Raw genomic sequence first — 21894 nt, 5'->3', positions numbered from 1 at the left:
TGACCTAAGACAGGGATTTTTTTTACTAGGTTTAAATGTCAGGAATTGTGAAAAACAGAGTTTAAATGTACTTGGCTAAGGTGTATGTAAACATCCGACTTCAACTGTATGTACTTCACAACTTCGTCCCAGACTTGTTTCAAGAGCTCCTTGGTCTTTATGATGCCCCTTGCTTTGTGGTGTTGTAGGGCTTTTCAGAACAGGTGTATATTGAGATCATGTGACACTTAGATTGAACACAGGTGGACTTTATTTAACTAATTATGTGACTTCTGATCTTCACCAGATCTTATTTAGGGGATTCATAGCTAAGGGGATGACTACATCTGCACACACCACTTCTCCATTAATTTTTTTTTTTAAACAAGTAATTTTCATTTTACTTCACCAATTTGGACTATTTTGTGTATGTCCAATACATTAAATCCAAATAAAAATCTGTTTAAATTAGGTTGTAATGCAACAAAAATAGGAAAAACGACAACAAACAAATACTTTTCAAGGCACTGTATCTACCTCCATTACTTCGTACCCCTGCACATTGACTCAGCACTGGTACCCTGTGTATTTATTCATTGTGTTATTAAATCTTTAAATATTTTCTTCTACATTGTTGAGAAGGGTCTGTAAGTAAGCATTTCACTGTTAGTCTACACCTGTGGTTTTACAAAGCATGTGACAAATAAAATTGGATAGCACTGTAGAATCACACTGGTTTCATGTTTATTAGCACAAACCTAAAAAAAAATACGAGACACGTTCAATCCACTAGTTAACGTGTATTCAGTGTTGACAGAGTAGGGTTACACTATCCCGGCCGTAACAGAGTTTGTGTAATTATTATCAAGATACAATAGACTAGATCACTTAAGATCGGAATTCAAACTCAAATCACAGGAATGCTGCTAGATCAAAGATAATTTAACAAAACAAGTCATAATAACATTGCTTAATACAACTAGGGGGCTTTACTTTAAAAACACTTTACAGGCGAGAGACTCTGTTCCATGTAAAGATTAAGGGATGGTGTAAAGAAAATAGAAAAAAAAAGGTCATCATCAACATAGATGTGAAGAACAATCCCTGCTGGTTCCTTGGGGTTTCAGCCAAACAACAGACGAGACAAACGGATGCCTATACTGTCCCAGCCAAGGCCCTGACCCCCCCCCCCCCCCCCAAAACCCTGGGTCGCATTCAGTGGGCACAAAAGCAGAACACTGTGTCAAAGTTTAAAACAAAGGAAAATTAACTAAAACACGCTAAAATGGCAACTCCTACTTTTCAAATGTTTTTTGGAGATTTTGTGCCAAATGAACGCTACCCTTCCGTCCCCCACTATCAGACTTGTCGTCTCAGGTGGAAACTTGTTTCAAAAACAGTCGCAGCCATTTTTGTGCCTACTGAACGCTACCCTCCCATCCCACCAGACTGGGTCTCTTGCTCCGTCCTCTCACTCCTTCCTGCGTTTCTTGTCGTGGTCGTAGTCCTTGGATCCTCTACTGGTGGAGGGTCTCTTGGAGCCGCCGTGTTGCTTCGCCTCCTCTAAAAACTTGTCCAGACCGAACGGATCCTCCTCAAACTGGACAGGGCCGTCACGACGAGGACCGTGGTCCGTACCAGAGAACTCGCGGTCCGGAACAAACCTGGAAGGGGAGGAATCAGTTGCATTAGTGCTGGACAAAATAAGTGCTCCCGTCGAGAAGGATTATAAGGTCCTTTAGTTCCCTACAACCCTGGGGTGTAGACGGGAGGGGACAGAGGTAAGGGAAGTTGAATCATTTGGAAATAGATAGTGTTCACTCAAAAACATTCCTCAAACATGGTTGGTTGTTAAATTCTGGTAGGTACAGAGGACAGACTTGGTATGACCCATATGAAGTGCAGTGCTGAATAAATGCATTAAACAATTCATCCTTTGAAGTGTTTTCCATTTAACTTTCAAAGGTCTAATGTCTCCATATTTCAAACATAATAAGGGCAGGTTGAATTTACCTCTGATAGACTGTTCCATAGGGTTTATCAACCTATAGCTAGTATCACATTCCACCATCAGTCCCTGTTAAAGTGACCTGTTATCTGTAGCCCAGTAAAGAAACCAATCACATAAAGCAGCCAGTGAAACTGAGGTAGACTGTCTGAGGAGACGCTGTGGACATCAGGGTAGGGATTCTGCAGATGAACTACAGACATTCTGCTCTGGTATACACACTATACGGTCCACCTCCGGTAAGAACTGCACACTCCACTTAGGGAAAGATCACTATAGTACCTACAGACTGGAGCGTTCTGGCAGTGTGTTTATCTATCAGCAGTGGACTGTGTCTCTCTCCATACGTCTCTCCCAGAGAAAGCAGCAACTTCCCCGACACGTTTTGCTCTTCATTGTAACCAGAGGGCTGATAGAAATACTATGCAGCCGGTCTCTCCTGGCTTGGACTTGAGGAGAGGCCGGTCTCTCCTGGCTTGGACTTGAGGAGAGGCCGGTCTCTCCTGGCTTGGACTTGAGGAGAGGCCGGTCTCTCCTGGCTTGGACTTGAGGAGAGGCCGGTCTCTCCTGGCTTGGACTTGAGGAGAGGCCGGTCTCTCCTGGCTTGGACTTGAGGAGAGGCCGGTCTCTCCTGGCTTGGACTTGAGGAGAGGCCGGTCTCTCCTGGCTTGGACTTGAGGAGAGGCCGGCCTCTCCTGGCTTGGACTTGAGGAGAGGCCGGCCTCTCCTGGCTTGGACTTGAGGAGAGGCCGGCCTCTCCTGGCTTGGACTTGAGGAGAGGCCGGCCTCTCCTGGCTTGGACTTGAGGAGAGGCCGGCCTCTCCTGGCTTGGACTTGAGGAGAGGCCGGCCTCTCCTGGCTTGGACTTGAGGAGAGGCCGGTCTCTCCTGGCTTGGACTTGAGGAGAGGCCGGTCTCTCCTGGCTTGGACTTGAGGAGAGGCCGGTCTCTCCTGGCTTGGACTTGAGGAGAGGCCGGTCTCTCCTGGCTTGGACTTGAGGAGAGGCCGGTCTCTCCTGGCTTGGACTTGAGGAGAGGCCGGTCTCTCCTGGCTTGGACTTGAGGAGAGGCCGGTCTCTCCTGGCTTGGACTTGGAGAGGCCGGTCTCTCCTGGCTTGGACTTGAGGAGAGGCCGACTGCATCACATATTTTTATAAGAAACATTAATGTGTTGGAAATTCCAAATGGTTTGCATTCATCAACAGCGCTGACACACACCCCACCAGACATGCCACCAACAGTCCCCAGGTCCAGAACAAATTCAAGGAAACATACAGTGTTACACAGAGCCATGAGTCCATCTTATGTAGCACAAATAAACAGCAAACCTGGTTTCAAAAAAACAAATAAAGCAACACCCCACGGCACAATTCCTCTCCCCCACGTGACCTACTGGTTGTGTGTCTGTACTGACACGTGACCTACTGGTTGTGTGTCTGTACTGACACGTGACCTACTGGTTGTGTGTCTGTACTGACACGTGACCTACTGGTTGTGTGTCTGTACTGACACGTGACCTACTGGTTGTGTGTCTGTACTGACACGTGACCTACTGGTTGTGTGTCTGTACTGACACGTGACCTACTGGTTGTGTGTCTGTACTGACATGTGTGTGGAACTGAAAGATGCACAAACACATGACATGTTGATGTTTTTAATTGTATTTAGTCTGTAATGTCTGTTAGGTTATGGTGCTGGACTCCAGTAACACGAGCTGTCACCAATGTGTCGGCTAATGTGGATCTAATAAAACCTCAATGTTAAACTTATCGTTCTATTTATCGTTACCTCGTCAATTCAGGTCATTTACCGCGATATGGATTTTTGGCCATATCGCCCAGCTAGATGTCCAAGTCATTTGAAGACATGTCCTTGTACATATGTGTGTGTATATATGGGGCGGCAGGGTAGCCTAGTGGTTAGAGCGTTGGACTAGTAACCGGAAGGTTGCAAGTTCAAACCCCCGAGCTGACAAGGTACAAATCTGTCGTTCTGCCCCCTGAACAAGGCAGTTAACCCGCTGTTCCTAGACCGTCATTATTGAAAATAAGAATTTGTCCTTAACTGACTTGCCTAGTTAAATAAAAAATATATATATATTTATTTTTTATTTATTTAACTAGGCAAGTCAGTTAAGGACAAATTCTTAACCTTCCGGCTAACAGTATATCATCAATACAGAAGGATAACAGATGGCCTTGCGTACTTGCTGCTCTGCATGAGCGTGTCCAGGTCGTCTCCATACATGTCCTTGTCAGAGCTCTTGGTGGGCCTGTAGATGTTCTGGGCCATATCGCTGCCTCTCCTGAACGGCTGGTCGTACACGTTGTACATCTCATCCTCCCCACCGGCAAAACCACTGTCCATACCCTGGGGGGAGTCATAAAAGAGCATGGAAGATTTTCTGTGCAAAATGTCCAAACTAAATTAGTTTGACCGGCTGTAAGGAAATAAAAACCAGTGACAACAACCCAACTTGTTTATGATAAAATTTCAGTTCCGCTTGGATCCATATTTTAAGTGGTTTAACTACTAAAACAGCTTTTATGATGCTGATAAATGATGCTGGGTCCTGTGTGGCTCAGTCGGTAGAGCATGGCACTTGCAACGCCAAGCGTCGTGGGTTCGATTCCCGCTAGGGCCACCCATATGTAAAAGTAGTGGCCCCAGCCGACTTGTAAGTCGCTTTGGACAAAAGCGTCTGCTAAATGGGATATATTATTATATATATTATTATTATATATTGATAAAGGTCAACTTTTACAGACGGTCCCTAACTGCACATTCACTTTTTCTCAAGAATGCCGAAAGAAGTAAATCATATTTCTCCATCCTGTTCCCCAGTCAAAATGCAGCCCATTTGGTGTATCATTTCACTGCAAGAAATGCTTATTCAGCAGGAGTTGATGTTGAGGCTATGTGAGAGTTTACAGAGCTACAGTCAGTGTCCAGTTTTCAGTTTCTAATCAACCCATCTGAACAGTAGGCTACAGTTCTCGTGATGTGTCACAGGCCTGTTCGAAGTGCCCATCTGGTGACTGTCTAATTTGTATAGCGCCTCACAATCCTCACACATAACCTAGTTATAACCTAGCCATAACGTTAACATAACCTAGTTATAACCTAGCCAGCACTGCCATCATCCTGTGTTACCACTTCACCTAATGTTTCACAAACATTACTTTTCTGCACCTCTCCTCTCTTTATTTACAACTCTCCATTTCACAGTTTCCTCTTATTGAATACAACTCAAATATTGTTTTTTTCCCCTCTGTGGTTCGACACAAGCTTTTTCTGCCCGTTCCCAAAAGCATTAGTTAGGCCCTAAAGCCTAGGATTACACTCTAACGCCAGACAGACTAAAATAATGAAAGAAAAACCTCCATGTAGCCTATAGATATAATAATTATAGATGAATGAATTTGTTACGGTATTGTCTTCATTCTACCTTCCTTCAGCCACACAATATATAACCGTGGGGACGGAAGGCTATGGGTCGACCTGCGCATCACTAGTGTGTGTGCGCTCCATCTCACCTTGCTCTGGTTAAACAGTCTCTGGTCGTACTGAGCCTCGTTGGAGGCTCTAGGGTTGGGCTGTCCCAGAGCGATCAGCTCACTGACATCTCTGTCCTGGTCTCTCTGCAGCTTCGACCTGACGATGGAAACACACCAGACAGACAGTTGAGGAAGAAGGAGACAAACAGGAGACATTCATTTAAAAGTACTACAATGGAAGGTAACGGGCGAGCTAAAACCTAGCGCACCCAACCTCTGTAGCTTTGTGTGGAATTAGTCTCTGCTCCAAACCACACACACTATAACACCAGGGCACATTACGGTCCCACAACTTTATCATTCCCAATCTCTACAAATCTGCAGATAATCACGTCCAGCAGAAGCGCCGGCAAGGTTAAATAGTCGCTGTTGGTGTCCCCCCCTCGTTGTCTCCCTGCAGTCGTAGCAGACAGACAAGGGGTCAGGGCTGGGTGCTGCTGTGGTGAGCTGCATTCATTCAACGTTTCTTACACACCATGAATGATTCCGCTGTGTGTGTAAAGTCAGTGTGTCGGGTGTGTGACTGGAGTAATGGTGTGTGACTGGAGTAATGGTGTGTGACTGGAGCAATGTTGTGTGTATGTAATGGTGAGTGACTGGAGCAATGGTGTGTGACTGGAGTAATGGTGTGTGACTGGAGTAATGGTGTGTGACTGGAGTAATGGTGTGTGACTGGAGTAATGGTGTGTGACTGGAGTAATGGTGTGTGACTGGAGTAATGGTGTGTGTATGTAATGGTGAGTGACTGGAGCAATGTTGTGTGTATGTAATTGTGAGTGACTGGAGCAATGGTGTGTGACTGGAGTAATGGTGTGTGACTGGAGTAATGGTGTGTTTATGTAATGGTGAGTGACTGGAGCAATGTTGTGTGTATGTAATGGTGAGTGACTGGAGCAATGGTGTGTGACTGGAGTAATGGTGTGTGACTGGAGTAATGGTGTGTGATTGGAGTAATGGTGTGTGACTGGAGTAATGGTGTGTGACTGGAGTAATGGTGTGTGACTGGAGCAATGTTGTGTGTATGTAATGGTGAGTGACTGGAGCAATGGTGGGTGTATGTAATGGCGTGTGACTGGAGTAATGGCGTGTGACTGGAGTAATGGCGTGTGACTGGAGTAATGGCGTGTGTATGTGTTGCGTTGTTAAAAATGATTGTACCTCTTATCAGGGGCAGCTCTAGAGATGTTCCTGTCGTGCTGTCTCTCTTTCCTCCTGTCATGACGGATCTCGTCACGCTCTCTGGCCTCACCGTCCTCTCCACCTGCCACAGGAGAGACCGAGGGAGGAGAGAGAAATACAGATGGACAAGGAACAGGGGATTGAGAGAGTGAGGCGAAACAGGGAATGAGAGAGTGAGACAGTGCAGAGGGAGTGAGGGAGAAGAAACAGGGAATGGAGAGAGGGAGAAGAAACAGGGAATGAGAGAGAGGGACAGTGCAGAGGGAGAGAGGGAGAAGAAACAGGGAATGAGAGAGAGGGACAGTGCAGAGGGAGAGAGGGAGAAGAAACAGGGAATGGAGAGAGGGAGAAGAAACAGGGAATGAGAGAGTGGGACAGTGCAGAGGGAGAGAGGGAGAAGAAACAGGGAATGTAGAGAGGGAGAAGAAACAGGGAATGAGAGTGGGACAGTGCAGAGGGAGAGAGGGAGAAGAAACAGGGAATGAGAGAGAGGGACAGTGCAGAGGGAGAGAGGGAGAAGAAACAGGGAATGGAGAGAGGGAGAAGAAACAGGGAATGAGAGAGGGAGAAGAAACAGGGAATGGAGAGAGGGACAGTGCAGAGGGAGAGAGGGAGAAGAAACAGGGAATGAGAGAGGGAGAAGAAACAGGGAATGGAGAGAGGGACAGTGCAGAGGGAGAGAGGGAGAAGAAACAGGGAATGAGAGAGGGAGAAGAAACAGGGAATGGAGAGAGGGAGAAGAAACAGGGAATGAGAGAGGGAGAAGAAACAGGGAATGGAGAGAGGGAGAAGAAACAGGGAATGAGAGAGGGAGAAGAAACAGGGAATGGAGAGAGGGACAGTGCAGAGGGAGAGAGGGAGAAGAAACAGGGAATGAGAGAGTGAGACAGTGCAGAGGGAGAGAGGGAGAAGAAACAGGGAATGGAGAGAGGGAGAAGAAACAGGGAATGAGAGAGAGGGAGAAGAAACAGGGAATGAGAGAGGGAGAAGAAACAGGGAATGGAGAGAGGGACAGTGCAGAGGGAGAGAGGGAGAAGAAACAGGGAATGAGAGAGGGAGAAGAAACAGGGAATGGAGAGAGGGAGAAGAAACAGGGAATGAGAGAGGGAGAAGAAACAGGGAATGGAGAGAGGGAGAAGAAACAGGGAATGAGAGAGGGAGAAGAAACAGGGAATGGAGAGAGGGACAGTGCAGAGGGAGAGAGGGAGAAGAAACAGGGAATGGAGAGAGGGACAGTGCAGAGGGAGAGAGGGAGAAGAAACAGGGAATGAGAGAGGGAGAAGAAACAGGGAATGGAGAGAGGGAGAAGAAACAGGGAATGAGAGAGAGGGAGAAGAAACAGGGAATGAGAGAGGGAGAAGAAACAGGGAATGGAGAGAGGGACAGTGCAGAGGGAGAGAGGGAGAAGAAACAGGGAATGGAGAGAGGGACAGTGCAGAGGGAGAGAGGGAGAAGAAACAGGGAATGAGAGAGGGAGAAGAAACAGGGAATGGAGAGAGGGACAGTGCAGAGGGAGTGAGGGAGAAGAAACAGGGAATGAGAGAGGGACAGTGCAGGGGGAGAGAGGGAACAAGGGGGTTACCAGGAGGCTCACTCATAAACGACAGCTGAGTCTAGTCCTCCCTCTGCATGCACAAAGCTACTTGGTCAAGACTCAGAAAGTGTTTCTAAATGCTGCATTTGGTTAAACACCGTCAGTATATTTAATTTCAAATGTACTTATTAGGGATTTGTGACCATGATAACCAAAACTTTGATACTTTGCAACTCTTCACATTGGCAGTCCTTGTACAGGAAAACACGAAATCATAAACAGATGATCTGATCCTAGATCTGTGGTTAGGGTAGAATTAAAACAGGAACTGACCTTTGTCCCCTCCGTGACCTTTGATCCCTGCCCTGCGGTCTCGGGCCATCTGAGCCAGTTCTCTGAGCTTCTCCTCCTTCTTCTCCTTCTCTTTCTGGGCCATCTTCTTCTCCACCTGGGCTCTCATCTCCACAGCCTCTCTGGCCTAAACACAACAGAGAGAGAGAACACAAAGAGAGAACACAATACTATTTTCATGGCGACAGAATCACCCGGAAATCCATATCACACAGAACTGTAGTTGGATTTGAAATGGACAAAAAGAAGACCATTCACAACCAAAACATTATTTCAGAGAGGCTCTGAGAAGTTGCTACGGCACCGGACGAACACCAAGATCCAAACCCACAGACTGTTTACCTTTCTGTCAGCAATGTAGAGCGCCTCGGCCAGTTTGGCAAAGTTCTCGTTGATGTGAACGGTCTGCAGTCCTCTACCGTCTGCAGCCAGACGCTTGTCCAGTGGGATGGTGTAACCCTAGGGAGACCAATCACAGAACGCAGGAGATGGGCTTCCAACGCTATCGCTCCGGGCACCAAAGATAAATGTCTCATCAATTCACCCGGTGCCTCCAGAGGGCGGAAGCAGAGGGAGAGTCAGTACCTTTGCGTTCTTCCAGTTTGAAATACAGGGGGGAATCTTCCACTCCTGTTGCTCCTTGACAGTCATCTGAAAGGATACAGAGAAAACACGTCACGTCTTTGTCCAACATTTACACAGCTAGAGGGAGGAGGTTCCAGGTGAACCCATTTACACAGCTAGAGGGAGGAGGTTCCAGATGAACCCATTTACACAGCTAGAGGGAGGAGGTTCCAGATGAACCCATTTACACAGCTAGAGGGAGGAGGTTCCAGGTGAACCCATTTACACAGCTAGAGGGAGGAGGTTCCAGATGAACCCATTTACACAGCTAGAGGGAGGAGGTTCCAGGTGAACCCATTTACACAGCTAGAGGGAGGAGGTTCCAGGTGAACCCATTTACACAGCTAGAGGGAGGAGGTTCCAGGTGAACCCATTTACACAGCTAGAGGGAGGAGGTTCCAGGTGAACCCATTTACACAGCTAGAGGGAGGAGGTTCCAGATGAACCCATTTACACAGCTAGAGGGAGGAGGTTCCAGATGAACCCATTTACACAGCTAGAGGGAGGAGGTTCCAGGTGAACCCATTTACACAGCTAGAGGGAGGAGGTTCCAGATGAACCCATTTACACAGCTAGAGGGAGGAGGTTCCAGGTGAACCCATTTACACAGCTAGACGGAGGAGGTTCCAGGTGAACCCATTTACACAGCTAGAGGGAGGAGGTTCCAGGTGAACCCATTTACACAGCTAGAGGGAGGAGGTTCCAGATGAACCCATTTACACAGCTAGAGGGAGGAGGTTCCAGATGAACCCATTTACACAGCTAGAGGGAGAAGGTTCCAGGTGAACCCATTTACACAGCTAGAGGGAGGAGGTTCCAGATGAACCCATTTACACAGCTAGAGGGAGAAGGTTCCAGATGAACCCATTTACACAGCTAGAGGGAGGAGGTTCCAGATGAACCCATTTACACAGCTAGAGGGAGGAGGTTCCAGATGAACCCATTTACACAGCTAGAGGGAGGAGGTTCCAGGTGAACCCATTTACACAGCTAGAGGGAGGAGGTTCCAGGTGAACCCATTTACACAGCTAGAGGGAGGAGGTTCCAGGTGAACCCATTTACACAGCTAGAGGGAGGAGGTTCCAGATGAACCCATTTACACAGCTAGAGGGAGAAGGTTCCAGATGAACCCATTTACACAGCTAGAGGGAGGAGGTTCCAGATGAACCCATTTACACAGCTAGAGGGAGGAGGTTCCAGGTGAACCCATTTACACAGCTAGAGGGAGGAGGTTCCAGATGAACCCATTTACACAGCTAGAGGGAGGAGGTTCCAGGTGAACCCATTTACACAGCTAGAGGGAGGAGGTTCCAGGTGAACCCATTTACACAGCTAGAGGGAGGAGGTTCCAGGTGAACCCATTTACACAGCTAGAGGGAGGAGGTTCCAGGTGAACCCATTTACACAGCTAGAGGGAGAAAGTCACAATGATGTATTACGCTGACCCGATACTTTTAAAACAGAATTAAAGTGCTCAAAACAGAACTGTAGTAACTTTGCCTAAACCTTGAGATGCATGTATCTGTCTGAACCCCTATGGTCTGAACGAGGGACGTGACAATATTTTCATTTTTTTTTTTTTAAACAAAACATTTCAAATGCCCCTTTTCTCTCTCATTCAACTTCCTTTTATTATCTTCATAAAATGACGTGAATTCAAAATTCAGATAAGGTCCGTCGAACCACCACTAGGCGGTACTCAGTTCAATGTACCGAAGTCATGGTCACCAACCAGCTAGACAGCACCCACCTTACCACTGTCCCCCCACCCACTCAGTAACGATGGTATTAATGCTGTCCACCACCCACTCAGTAACGATGGTATTAATGCTGTCCACCACCCACTCAGTAACGATGGTATTAATGCTGTCCACCACCCACTCAGTAACGATGGTATTAATGCTGTCCACCACCCACTCAGTAACGATGGTATTAATGCTGTCCACCACCCACTCAGTAACGATGGCATTACTGCTGTCCACCACCCACTCAATAACGATGGCATTACTGCTGTCCACCACCCACTCAGTAACGATGGCATTACTGCTGTCCACCACCCACTCAATAACGATGGCATTACTGCTGTCCACCACCCACTCAATAACGATGGTATTAATGCTGTGTACCACCCACTCAGTAACGATGGTATTAATGCTGTCCACCACCCACTCAGTAACGATGGTATTAATGCTGTGTACCACCCACTCAGTAACGATGGTATTAATGCTGTCCACCACCCACTCAGTAACGATGGTATTAATGCTGTCCACCACCCACTCAATAACGATGGCATTACTGCTGTCCACCACCCACTCAGTAACGATGGTATTAATGCTGTCCACCACCCACTCAATAACGATGGCATTACTGCTGTCCACCACCCACTCAGTAACGATGGCATTACTGCTGTCCACCACCCACTCAGTAACGATGGCATTACTGCTGTCCACCACCCACTCAGTAACGATGGTATTAATGCTGTCCACCACCCACTCAATAACGATGGCATTACTGCTGTCCACCACCCACTCAGTAACGATGGCATTACTGCTGTCCACCACCCACTCAGTAACGATGGCATTACTGCTGTCCACCACCCACTCAGTAACGATGGTATTAATGGTATTACTGCTGTCCACCACCCACTCAGTAACGATGGTATTACTGCTGTCCACCACCCACTCAGTAACCATGGTATTACTGCTGTCCACCACCCACTCAGTAACCATGGTATTACTGCTGTCCACCACCCACTCAGTAACGATGGTATTAATGCTGTCCACCACCCACTCAGTAACCATGGTATTAATGCTGTCCACCACCCACTCAGTAACGATGGTATCCCATTCAGCACCTGTTCTGCCAGCAACGGGTTGTGTCTCACACTGCCTCCCTTCCAGCAACGGGTTGTGTCTCACACTGCCTCCCTTCCAGCACCTGTTCTGCCAGCAACGGGTTGGGTCTCACACTGCCTCCCTTCCAGCACATGTTCTGCCAGCAACGGGTTGGGTCTCACACTGCCTCCCTTCCAGCACATGTTCTGCCAGCAACGGGTTGGGTCTCACACTGCCTCCCCTCCAGCAACGGGTTGGGTCTCACGCTGCCTCCCTTCCAGCAACGGGTTGGGTCTCACACTGCCTCCCCTCCAGCAACGGGTTGGGTCTCACGCTGCCTCCCTTCCAGCAACGGGTTGTGTCTCACACTGCCTCCCTTCCAGCAACGGGTTGGGTCTCACACTGCCTCCCTTCCAGCAACGGGTTGTGTCTCACACTGCCTCCCTTCCAGCAACGGGTTGTGTCTCACACTGCCTCCCTTCCAGCAACGGGTTGTGTCTCACACTGCCTCCCTTCCAGCAACGGGTTGTGTCTCACACTGCCTCCCTTCCAGCAACGGGTTGTGTCTCACACTGCCTCCCTTCCAGCAACGGGTTGGGTCTCACACTGCCTCCCTTCCAGCAACGGGTTGTGTCTCACACTGCCTCCCTTCCAGCACCTGTTCTGCCAGCAACGGGTTGGGTCTCACACTGCCTCCCTTCCAGCACATGTTCTGCCAGCAACGGGTTGGGTCTCACACTGCCTCCCTTCCAGCACATGTTCTGCCAGCAACGGGTTGGGTCTCACACTGCCTCCCCTCCAGCAACGGGTTGGGTCTCACGCTGCCTCCCTTCCAGCAACGGGTTGGGTCTCACACTGCCTCCCCTCCAGCAACGGGTTGGGTCTCACGCTGCCTCCCTTCCAGCAACGGGTTGTGTCTCACACTGCCTCCCTTCCAGCAACGGGTTGGGTCTCACACTGCCTCCCTTCCAGCAACGGGTTGGGTCTCACACTGCCTCCCTTCCAGCACCTGTTCTGCCACTGTAGCTCAATTCCACTTGGCAAAGTTTGCATCTGATCACCTTCTCAAAGTATTGCCATACAGGTCTTCGCTTCTTTGTCTCACGATCTGCCATTTTTCCACCTGTTAATGACGGTGACGCGTGGGGCGCTTCAGAGCCGTAGCAAATCATTTGAAAGATGCATATTGCCTACCTACAGTATTTCTGCGTTATATATTTAAAGCGCCCCACACGTTGTGCCTTTATAATGACCAGGACCTGTTAGTGACAGTTTGGTGATAACTGCACTAGGATTTTAATCTAAATAAATAAATAAAAAGGGTTTTCAGTAAGGGATTATTTTCCCGAAACGTTAACGATTCCAAATTCGTTCAAACGTCACACCCCTTGTCTGAACCCCAACAGTACCTTTCTGCTGGGAGAGTGCATGACTGGTGCAGGAGGGGAGGGAGGACCACGAGGAATCTTCTTGTTGATCCTGAAACAACCAAACATGTCATTTTAGTTAACACAATAAGGGGGTGGGCATCTAGTCTGCATCCGTTTTGTTTAAGGACATGCATGACTCGAGTTACCCCAGCAAGATGATAAAACTGACAAGCATGTCAGTTAAAGAGTTTAGCAAGCATTTAGACAGGGGCCATGATGTAAATGTACTTACTTGAAGCGTGGGGGCTCCATGGGGTCCTTCTGCATCTCCACCATACGGATGACCCTCTGTTTGGCCCCGGAGTTGAAGGCCACACCCTGCTGGGAAGGAGTGTACCTGGAGGAATAACACAGAAGGTATCAGCATCTACAGGCCCCTTTCAATAAACCACACAAACACTTGGAATAAACGATAGGTTTCACGGGGACTGTACACATGTAGGCCTAGGCTACATGTTGCATGGAAGTACGCAAATGATCAGACCACAATGATTTCTAAATCGTGTCTGAAAATTGTTGTATTGTACTTTTCTGTAGTATTATATTATTCTGTAGGGCAGAAATGCAGAAACAATTAAAAAAATTATATCATATACACTTAATGGCCAGTTTATTAGGTACAGTTTTAGTGGCCAGTTTATTACCCCCCCCCCCCAATCACAAAAATGGTTAGCTCTACATCCATTATCTCAGAAACAGCCGGCATCCTGGGCTTTTCATTAACGACAGTGTCCAGGGTTTACAGAAAACAGTGCAACAAACACAAAAAAAACATGCAGTCAGCAGGTTGTTAGCTTGCCGGTGGCTCAAAAACAGCTTGTTGATGAGAGGTCGAAGGAGAATGAACACAAACAGACAAACAACAGGGCAATACAACAGTAAGAGCGCAGAAGTGCATTTCGGAAAGCACAACTCATCGGTCCCTGTAACAGATGGACTCTAGCAGCAGACGCCCACATCAGTTAAAAACAACAAGAAGCGGCTCCAGTGGGCAACACTGTGGAAAAACATTGCCTGGTTCGCCGAATCCCGTTCCTGTTGCGTCATGCGGATGGCAGTCAGGATTTGAAATAAGCAGCATGAGTCCATGGCCCCATCCTGCTTGGTGTCAACGGTACATGCTGGTGTTTATTTTTGTAAATGTTTAAAAAAAAAATGTTTTTACCTTTATTTAACTAGGCATGTCAGTTAAGAACAAATTCTTATTTTCAATGATGACCTAGGAACAGTGGGTTAAATGCCTTGTTCAGGGGCAGAACGGCAGATTTTTACCTTGTCAGCTCAGGATTCGATCTTGCAACCTTTCAGTTACTAGTCCAACGCTCTAACCACTAGGCTGACTACCTGCCGCCCCAATATAAATGTTGTGGCGGTGTGGGGAATGTTTTCCTGGCACACGTTAGGTCCCTTGATCCCAACAGAGCAACATTTGAACGCCACTCCTTGTCGATTCCATTGCCTGGGGAATTCAGGTTGTTCTGGAGGCAAAGGGGGGGGGGGGTCCAATACTGGATGTACAAACCTAATAAAATGGCCACTAATAGTGCATCAGAGAACAACCATACCTGATGTACTGTGCAGGGGCCTGTTTGTCTGCTGCCCTCACAGGCATGGCTGCGGCGATCTTCTGGGAGACCTGCTTCATCAGAGCATCGCGGGTCTTCTCCGTCAGCTCTTTGACAGCCTCCTCGTCAGGCTTCTGCAGCTCAGGAGCATCATCGTTCAGCACTTCCTTAGGAAGCAGGTCTGTGTACTTACTGAAGATCACCTGCACAGGGCGAACAGAGGAGACAGCGGAAGATACATAAACTGAACTCTACACTGGTTCTCTATGGGGGCAAATATTCAAATGGTGGCCCCTCTGGTTTTTATTTAACCAGGTAGACCAGTTGAAAACAAGTTCTCATTTACAACTGCGACCTGGCCAAGATAAACACATAGCAGCGTGACAAAAACAAACTACATTTTAACACATGATCTGGGCAAGACACAGCTTTATTTACTTGGTAACTATAGGACAACAACGATGGAGGCTCACAGCATAAATCCAAATAAAATGGACTGTACATTCTCAGATGAGTCTGCGACAAAGTATTGTACGTCCAACTGCGTTGTAAATCTAGCTAGACCAAGCAGACCAGCTGGATATTTAATCATATTCTTACCTTGTCCTTGCCCTGTCCCTGTCTGGCGATGGCATCGTATTTGATCTTGCCCTCAGCATCCACCTGAACTGCCAGGGCATTGGATGTCTTTTTCTTCCTGCCCATCTCCAGAGGGAACTGGGCCACGTGGATCTCAGGGAAGGCACCGCCATCTCCAAAGTCCTACAACACAAAACAAGGCAGAGAGTCAAACAAACAGAGACTAAGAGGAAGCTAAGGGAGCCAAACACAAACCGAGAAAAAGTCTCACATCACCTCTTTTTTCTGGACAGAGAGCTTTGACTGTCCCTTCCAATTCACATGGAGTCCCTTTTAAGACAACTCATAGGTAACACAGAATCGCAGCCTCATTGAATTAATAAAACTAGGTATGGCGTAAATATCAGTACCTCCAGAGAGCGTGGCACCCAACTCTTCCTGTAGCCGTAAGGAGGGGGTTCTCTGCGGGAGGAGACCAGGGCGGTGGAGTGGGACCTCTGTGCCCGGGCTCTCTCCTCTGACTCCAACTGGTCCTGAGACAGCTGGGTCGGCGCAGGTAGAAAGCTGCAGGCAGACAAACAAAATACAAAGTTGTTAATCTTCTTTCGCTATCAAATTGGATGTACGCAATTCAGATATCTCGACTGTAAACAATGCTAGCAAGCTAGCTAACGTTCGCGTACGATGCCTGTGCAAGTTTGAAAGTTGAGACACTAGTTGCGAACGCAACCATGTGTTGTAACGCCAACGTACATTTTCTAATAAACCTGACCCCGATAAACCAAATACCTCGCAAGCAAATACCCAAGACAAGAAACCACCAGAGAGCAGTTAGCTAAAGTTAGCTTGCTAGCTAGACAACTAGGCCAGGAGTTAGCCTAGCTAACTATATGCTAACGACCAAAACATCGATTTCATAAAAATAATATGGGGGTAAGACGTAAGTAACTTTACATAATGTCTTAACATGCCATTTTATTATTTAAAGGTGTTGTACATTCAGTAAAATATAAATAAGGCCTTGCCACACGACTCACCTCGTAAGCGACATTTTTTTCTCTACCCTTGCTCGCACAGACTGACGTCATGCGTAGGTAACGCCACAATGTTCAGAATCTCGCGAGATTAGATTGCAGCTACATGTGACTTCCTTTCCAGCATGTGAGGTGCTCGATCGAGAATGCTCCCGCATATTTCACTTTTTTACGATATATATAAAAAAAATACTTAGAAAAAAGAATGGCGAGTAAAAGACTATGAAAACTATTGACATTCTTACATGTTAGTCATTTAGCAGACCCACTTATCTAGAGTGACAAAAAGCTTATTTATGCTTGATCAGACAGTGTAGTAGGGTTGTGAATCAATTGCGGAGCCTCCGGAGTCTTGTGGTGGATACTGCATCACCGTGCACTACCCAAAGTTTGTAACCATCTGGAGGTCACGGTATAGCTCCGTGTAGCTCCGCATTGACATGATGTTGACTGTAGGTGGGGATAGGAGGTCCTGTATAAACACAAAATCACAATTTTAACAAGTACATTTTCCTCCAACAAAGTAGTTATCAGCAAAGTCAGTGCAAGTGGGAAAAGTGCATATATAAAAACCTCCCCTGTCCTGACATTAGGGGGAAGCTTGACAGAGAAGAGCTCTGACTGGGCTTAGCAGGAGCTAGAGGAGTTTGTATTTATTATGGATCCCCATTAGTTCCTGCTGAAGCAGCAGCTACTCTTCCCAGGGTCCAGCAAAATTAAGGCAGTTTATAAAATGTAAAAAAAAAAAACATTACAATACATTCACAGATTTCACAACACACTATGTGTCCTCAGGCCGCTACTCCATCACTACCACATATCTACTGTCCTAAATCCATGTGTATTTACAGTGCGTATGTTGTCATATGTGTGTGTCTGTGCCAATGTTTGTGTTGCTTCACAGTCCCCGCTGTTCCATAAGGTGTTTTTTAATCTGTTTTTTAAGTCTATTTTTACTGCTTGCCTGAGTTACTTGATGTGGAATAGAGTTCCATGTAGTCATGGCTCTATGTAGTACTGCGTGCCTCCCATAGTCTGTTCTAGATGGGTGGGAGGGAGGGAGAGCCAAGACCAGAGGTGGCAGAACAGTTTTCTCGGGTTGAGGTGTAGGGTTTGACCATAGCCTGAAGGTAGGGAGGGGAAGTTCCTCTTGCTGCTAGATAGGACAGCACCACGGTCTTTAAGATGATGCCAGCTTCGACTGGAAGCCAGTGGAGTATGCAGAGGAGCGGGGTGATGTGAGAGAACTTGGGAAGGTTGAACATTAGGGATGCTGCGGCATTCTGGATAAGTTGCAGGGGTTTGATGGAACAAGCAGGGAGCCCAGCCAACAGAGAGTTGCAGTAGTCTAGACGGGAGATGACCAAGTGCCTGGATTAGTACCTGTGCTGCTTCCTGTGTGAGGAAAGGTAGTACGCTACAGATGTTATAGAGCATTAACCTGCAGGAGGCTCTGCTTTGATGTTTGCAGAGAATGACAGGGTGTTGTTCATTGTTACACCAAGGTTTTTTGCACTCTGGGAGAGGGACATTGTGGAGTTATCAACCATGATGTAGAGGTCGTGAAGTGGGCAGGCCTTTCCCGAGAGGAAGAAGAGCTCTGTCTTGTCGAGGTTGAGCTTGAGGTGGTGGGCCGACATCCAAGCTGAGATAGCTGCCAGGGACACAGAGATGCGTGTCCCCACCTGAGTGTGAGAAGAGGGGAAGGATAAAAAATAGTTGTGTCATCCGTATACCAATGATAGGAGACTATGTGAGGATACTTGGTGCAGACACAGATCCTGTCCACACCGCCTGGTAGGAGTGGTCTGCCAGGTAGGATGCAATCCAGGAGTGTGTGGAGCCTGAGAATCCCAGCTCTGAGATGGTGGAGAGGAGGATCTGATGGTTCATGGTGTCGAAGGCAGCGGATAAATCTAGGAGGATGAGAACAGAGGAGAGAGTCAGCTTTGGCAGAGTGGAAAGCCTCCGTGACAAAGAGGAGAGCCGTTTCATTTGATTGAGCCACCTTGAAGCCTTACTGGTTAAGGTCAAGATAGTTCTGAGAGAGATAATGAGAGAGTTGGTCATAGACAGCACACTCAAGTATTTTGGAAAGAAGGAAAGAAGGAAACTGGCCTTTTTTTAAGTCTGAGGGGTTGAGTGTTGGTTTCTTAAGGAGGGGAGCGACTCTGGGCATCTTTAAGTCAGAGAGGACGCATCCAGTGGTCAGGAATGAGTTGACGAGGGAAGTGAGAAGGTCTCCAGAGATGGTCTGGAGGGGGATGGGAGAAGGTCTCCAGAGATGGTCTGGAGGGGGATGGGAGAAGGTCTCCAGAGATGGTCTGGAGGGGGATGGGAGAAGGTCTCCAGAGATGGTCTGGAGGGGGATGGGAGAAGGTCTCCAGAGATGGTCTGGAGGGGGGAATGGGAGAAGGTCTCCAGAGATGGTCTGGAGGGGGGAATGGGAGAAGGTCTCCAGAGATGGTCTGGAGGGGGATGGGAGAAGGTCTCCAGAGATGGTCTGGAGGGGGATGGGAGAAAGTCTCCAGAGATGGTCTGGATGGGGGAATGGGAGAAGGTCTCCAGAGATGGTCTGGAGGGGGATGGGAGAAGGTCTCCAGGGATGGTCTGGAGGGGAATGGGAGAAGGTCTCCAGAGATGGTCTGGAGGGGGATGGGAGAAGGTCTCCAGGGATGGTCTGGAGGGGGATGGGAGAAAGTCTCCAGAGATGGTCTGGAGGGGGATGGGAGAAGGTCTCCAGGGATGGTCTGGAGGGGAATGGGAGAAGGTCTCCAGAGATGGTCTGGAGGGGGATGGGAGAAGGTCTCCAGGGATGGTCTGGAGGGGATGGGAGAAGGTCTCCAGAGATGGTCTGGAGGGGATGGGAGAAGGTCTCCAGGGATGGTCTGGAGGGGGATGGGAGAAGGTCTCCAGAGATGGTCTGGAGGGGGATGGGAGAAGGTCTCCAGAGATGGTCTGGAGGGGGATGGGAGAAGGTCTCCAGAGATGGTCTGGAGGGGGATGGGAGAAGGTCTCCAGAGATGGTCTGGAGGGGGATGGGAGAAGGTCTCCAGAGATGGTCTGGAGGGGGATGGGAGAAGGTCTCCAGAGATGGTCTGGAGGGGGGAGGAGCGGAAGGGGTAAAGTGGGCAGATTGTCAGGTGGCTGGATATCATTAGTCTAGGGCCAACCACAAATAATTGACTGCTTGATTGTTTGGTCATTAAGCTGTTGGTCGACCTAGATTGTTTTAGTTGACTGGTTGATTGTTTGGTCATTAAGCTGTTGGTCGACCTAGATTGTTTTAGTTGAGCAGTAACAAATATACAGCTCTGGAAGAAATGAAGAGACCACTGCAACATTATCGGTTTCTCTGGTTTTACTATTTATAGGTATGTGTTTGAGTAAAATTAACATTTTTGTTTTATTCTATAAACTACTGATAACATTTCTCACAAATTAAAATATTGTCATTTAGAGCATTTATTTTCAGAAAATGACAATTGGTCAAAATAACAAAAAATATATGGTGTTGTCAGACCTCGAATAATGTCAAGAAAAAAGTTATTATTCATTTTCAAACAACACAGTACTAATGTTTTAACTTAGGAAGAGTTCAGAAATCAATATTTGGTGGAATAACCCTGATTTACAATCACAGCTTTCATGTGTCTTGGCATGCTCTCCACCAGTCTTTCACATTGATGTTGGGGGACTTTATGCCACTCCTGGCCCAAAAATTCAAGCAGCTCAGCTTTGTTTGATGTCTTGTGACCATAGATCTTCCTCTTGATCACATTCCAGAGGTTTTCAATGGAGTTCAGGTCTGGAGATTGGGCTGGACATGACAGGGTTTTGATCTGGTGGTCCTCCATCCACACATTGATTGACCTGGCTGTGTGGCATGGAGCATTGTCCTGCTGGAAATACCAATTCTCAGAGTTGGGGAACATTGTCAGAGCAGAAGGAAGCAAGTTTCAATCCAGGACAACCTTGTACGTGGCTTGATTCATGTGTCCTTCACAAATACAAATATTCCCGATTCCAGGCTTGCTGAATCACCCCCAGATCCTCCACAAAATATCACTGTGGGTGCGAGACACTGTGGCTTGTAGGCTTCTCCAGGTCTCGCATCCACTGTGAAATTTGGTGGAGGATCGGTGATGATCTGGGGGTGCTTCAGCTTTGTACACTGCCTCAAATGTGTCAAAAACATGCTATTGAAATGGCAGAAATCATTGATGACCCAAAAGATAAATGCTGCCTTGTCTCATTCACCTTCTTGTCACTCATCCTCAGATTTCTCCAAACCCTGTCAGCTCACATCCATCGCAGCATTACCCCATCAGATCAGACGGGATAACTTCATTAGGTCTCCGCTCACCAACAGGAAGACACAATAAAGAACAAAATAGCAGTAGTGCCTCTTCGAAACAGTTGACCTGCATGCTTTTTCTAATACTCCTGGGACCCACTGAATGGAAATCCATCCTTGAGACTTTCTCCTATAGGATACAGTATGTACTGCATTTAAACATAACAGTGGGTACACTTCTACGCAGACGACACCATTCTGTATACTTCTGGCCCTTATTTGGACACTGTGTTAACTAACCTTCAGACGAGCTTCAACGCCATTCAACACTCCTTCCGTGGCCTCCAACTGCTCTTAAATGAAAGCAAAACTAAATTCCTTCCAGTTCTCTGCTGCCAATGACTGGAACGAATTGCAAAAATCACTGAAGTTTACACTCTATCTCCCTCACTAACTTTAGGCATCAGCTGTCAGAGCAGCTTACCGATCATTGCACCTGTACATAGCCCATCTGTAAATAGCCCACCCAACTACCTCATCCCCATATTGTTATTTATTTTTTGCTCCTTTGCACCTCAGTATCTCTACTTCCACATTCATCTTCTGCACATCTATCACTCCAGTTTTTAATTGCTAAATTGTAATTATTTCGCTACTATGACCTATTTATTGCCTTACCTCCCTAATCTTACTACATTTGCACACACTGTATATATCCTTTTCTATTGTGTTATTGACTGTACGTTTGTGTATTCCATGTGTAACTCTGTGCTGTTTGTGTTGCACTGCTTTGCTATATCTTGGTCAGGTCGCAGTTGTAAATGAGAACTTGTTCTCAACTGGCCTACCTGGTTAAATAAAGGTGAAACAAAATAAATAAATAAATAAACATAAGCCGATGTTTCATCATTGTAACCTAATTAT

General features: G+C 47.3%; 1 protein-coding gene across 1 annotated transcript; it reads right to left on the bottom strand.

The window, feature by feature from the left end:
- Positions 1 to 701: 701 nt before the first annotated feature.
- On the bottom strand, positions 702 to 16744 carry LOC135557921 (SNW domain-containing protein 1). The gene is made up of 13 exons (XM_064991638.1): positions 16677 to 16744; positions 16050 to 16203; positions 15661 to 15822; positions 15061 to 15263; positions 13728 to 13832; positions 13475 to 13544; positions 9193 to 9258; positions 8950 to 9066; positions 8590 to 8734; positions 6702 to 6804; positions 5523 to 5640; positions 4193 to 4356; positions 702 to 1643 (listed from the first exon to the last, which is right to left on the bottom strand). Exons 1-13 carry the CDS (start codon positions 16688 to 16690, stop codon positions 1451 to 1453), a joined length of 1614 nt encoding a protein of 537 aa, XP_064847710.1. The 5' UTR covers positions 16691 to 16744; the 3' UTR covers positions 702 to 1450.
- Between the last annotated feature and the right edge of the window lie 5150 nt (positions 16745 to 21894).

This window comes from Oncorhynchus masou, chromosome 16, assembly GCF_036934945.1.
Source record: "Oncorhynchus masou masou isolate Uvic2021 chromosome 16, UVic_Omas_1.1, whole genome shotgun sequence".
Classification (NCBI taxonomy): domain Eukaryota; kingdom Metazoa; phylum Chordata; class Actinopteri; order Salmoniformes; family Salmonidae; genus Oncorhynchus; species Oncorhynchus masou.
This window is presented reverse-complemented; position numbering and strand designations above follow the sequence as displayed.

Excerpts from the sequence above, each read along its gene's own strand:
- LOC135557921 (XM_064991638.1), bottom strand. Across the intron at positions 15,823-16,049 it reads GGGTGCCACGCTCTCTGGAG|GACTTTGGAGATGGCGGTGC; the intron begins GTACTGATATTT and ends TTTGTGTTGTAG. Across the intron at positions 8,735-8,949 it reads TCTACATTGCTGACAGAAAG|GCCAGAGAGGCTGTGGAGAT; the intron begins GTAAACAGTCTG and ends TGTTGTGTTTAG.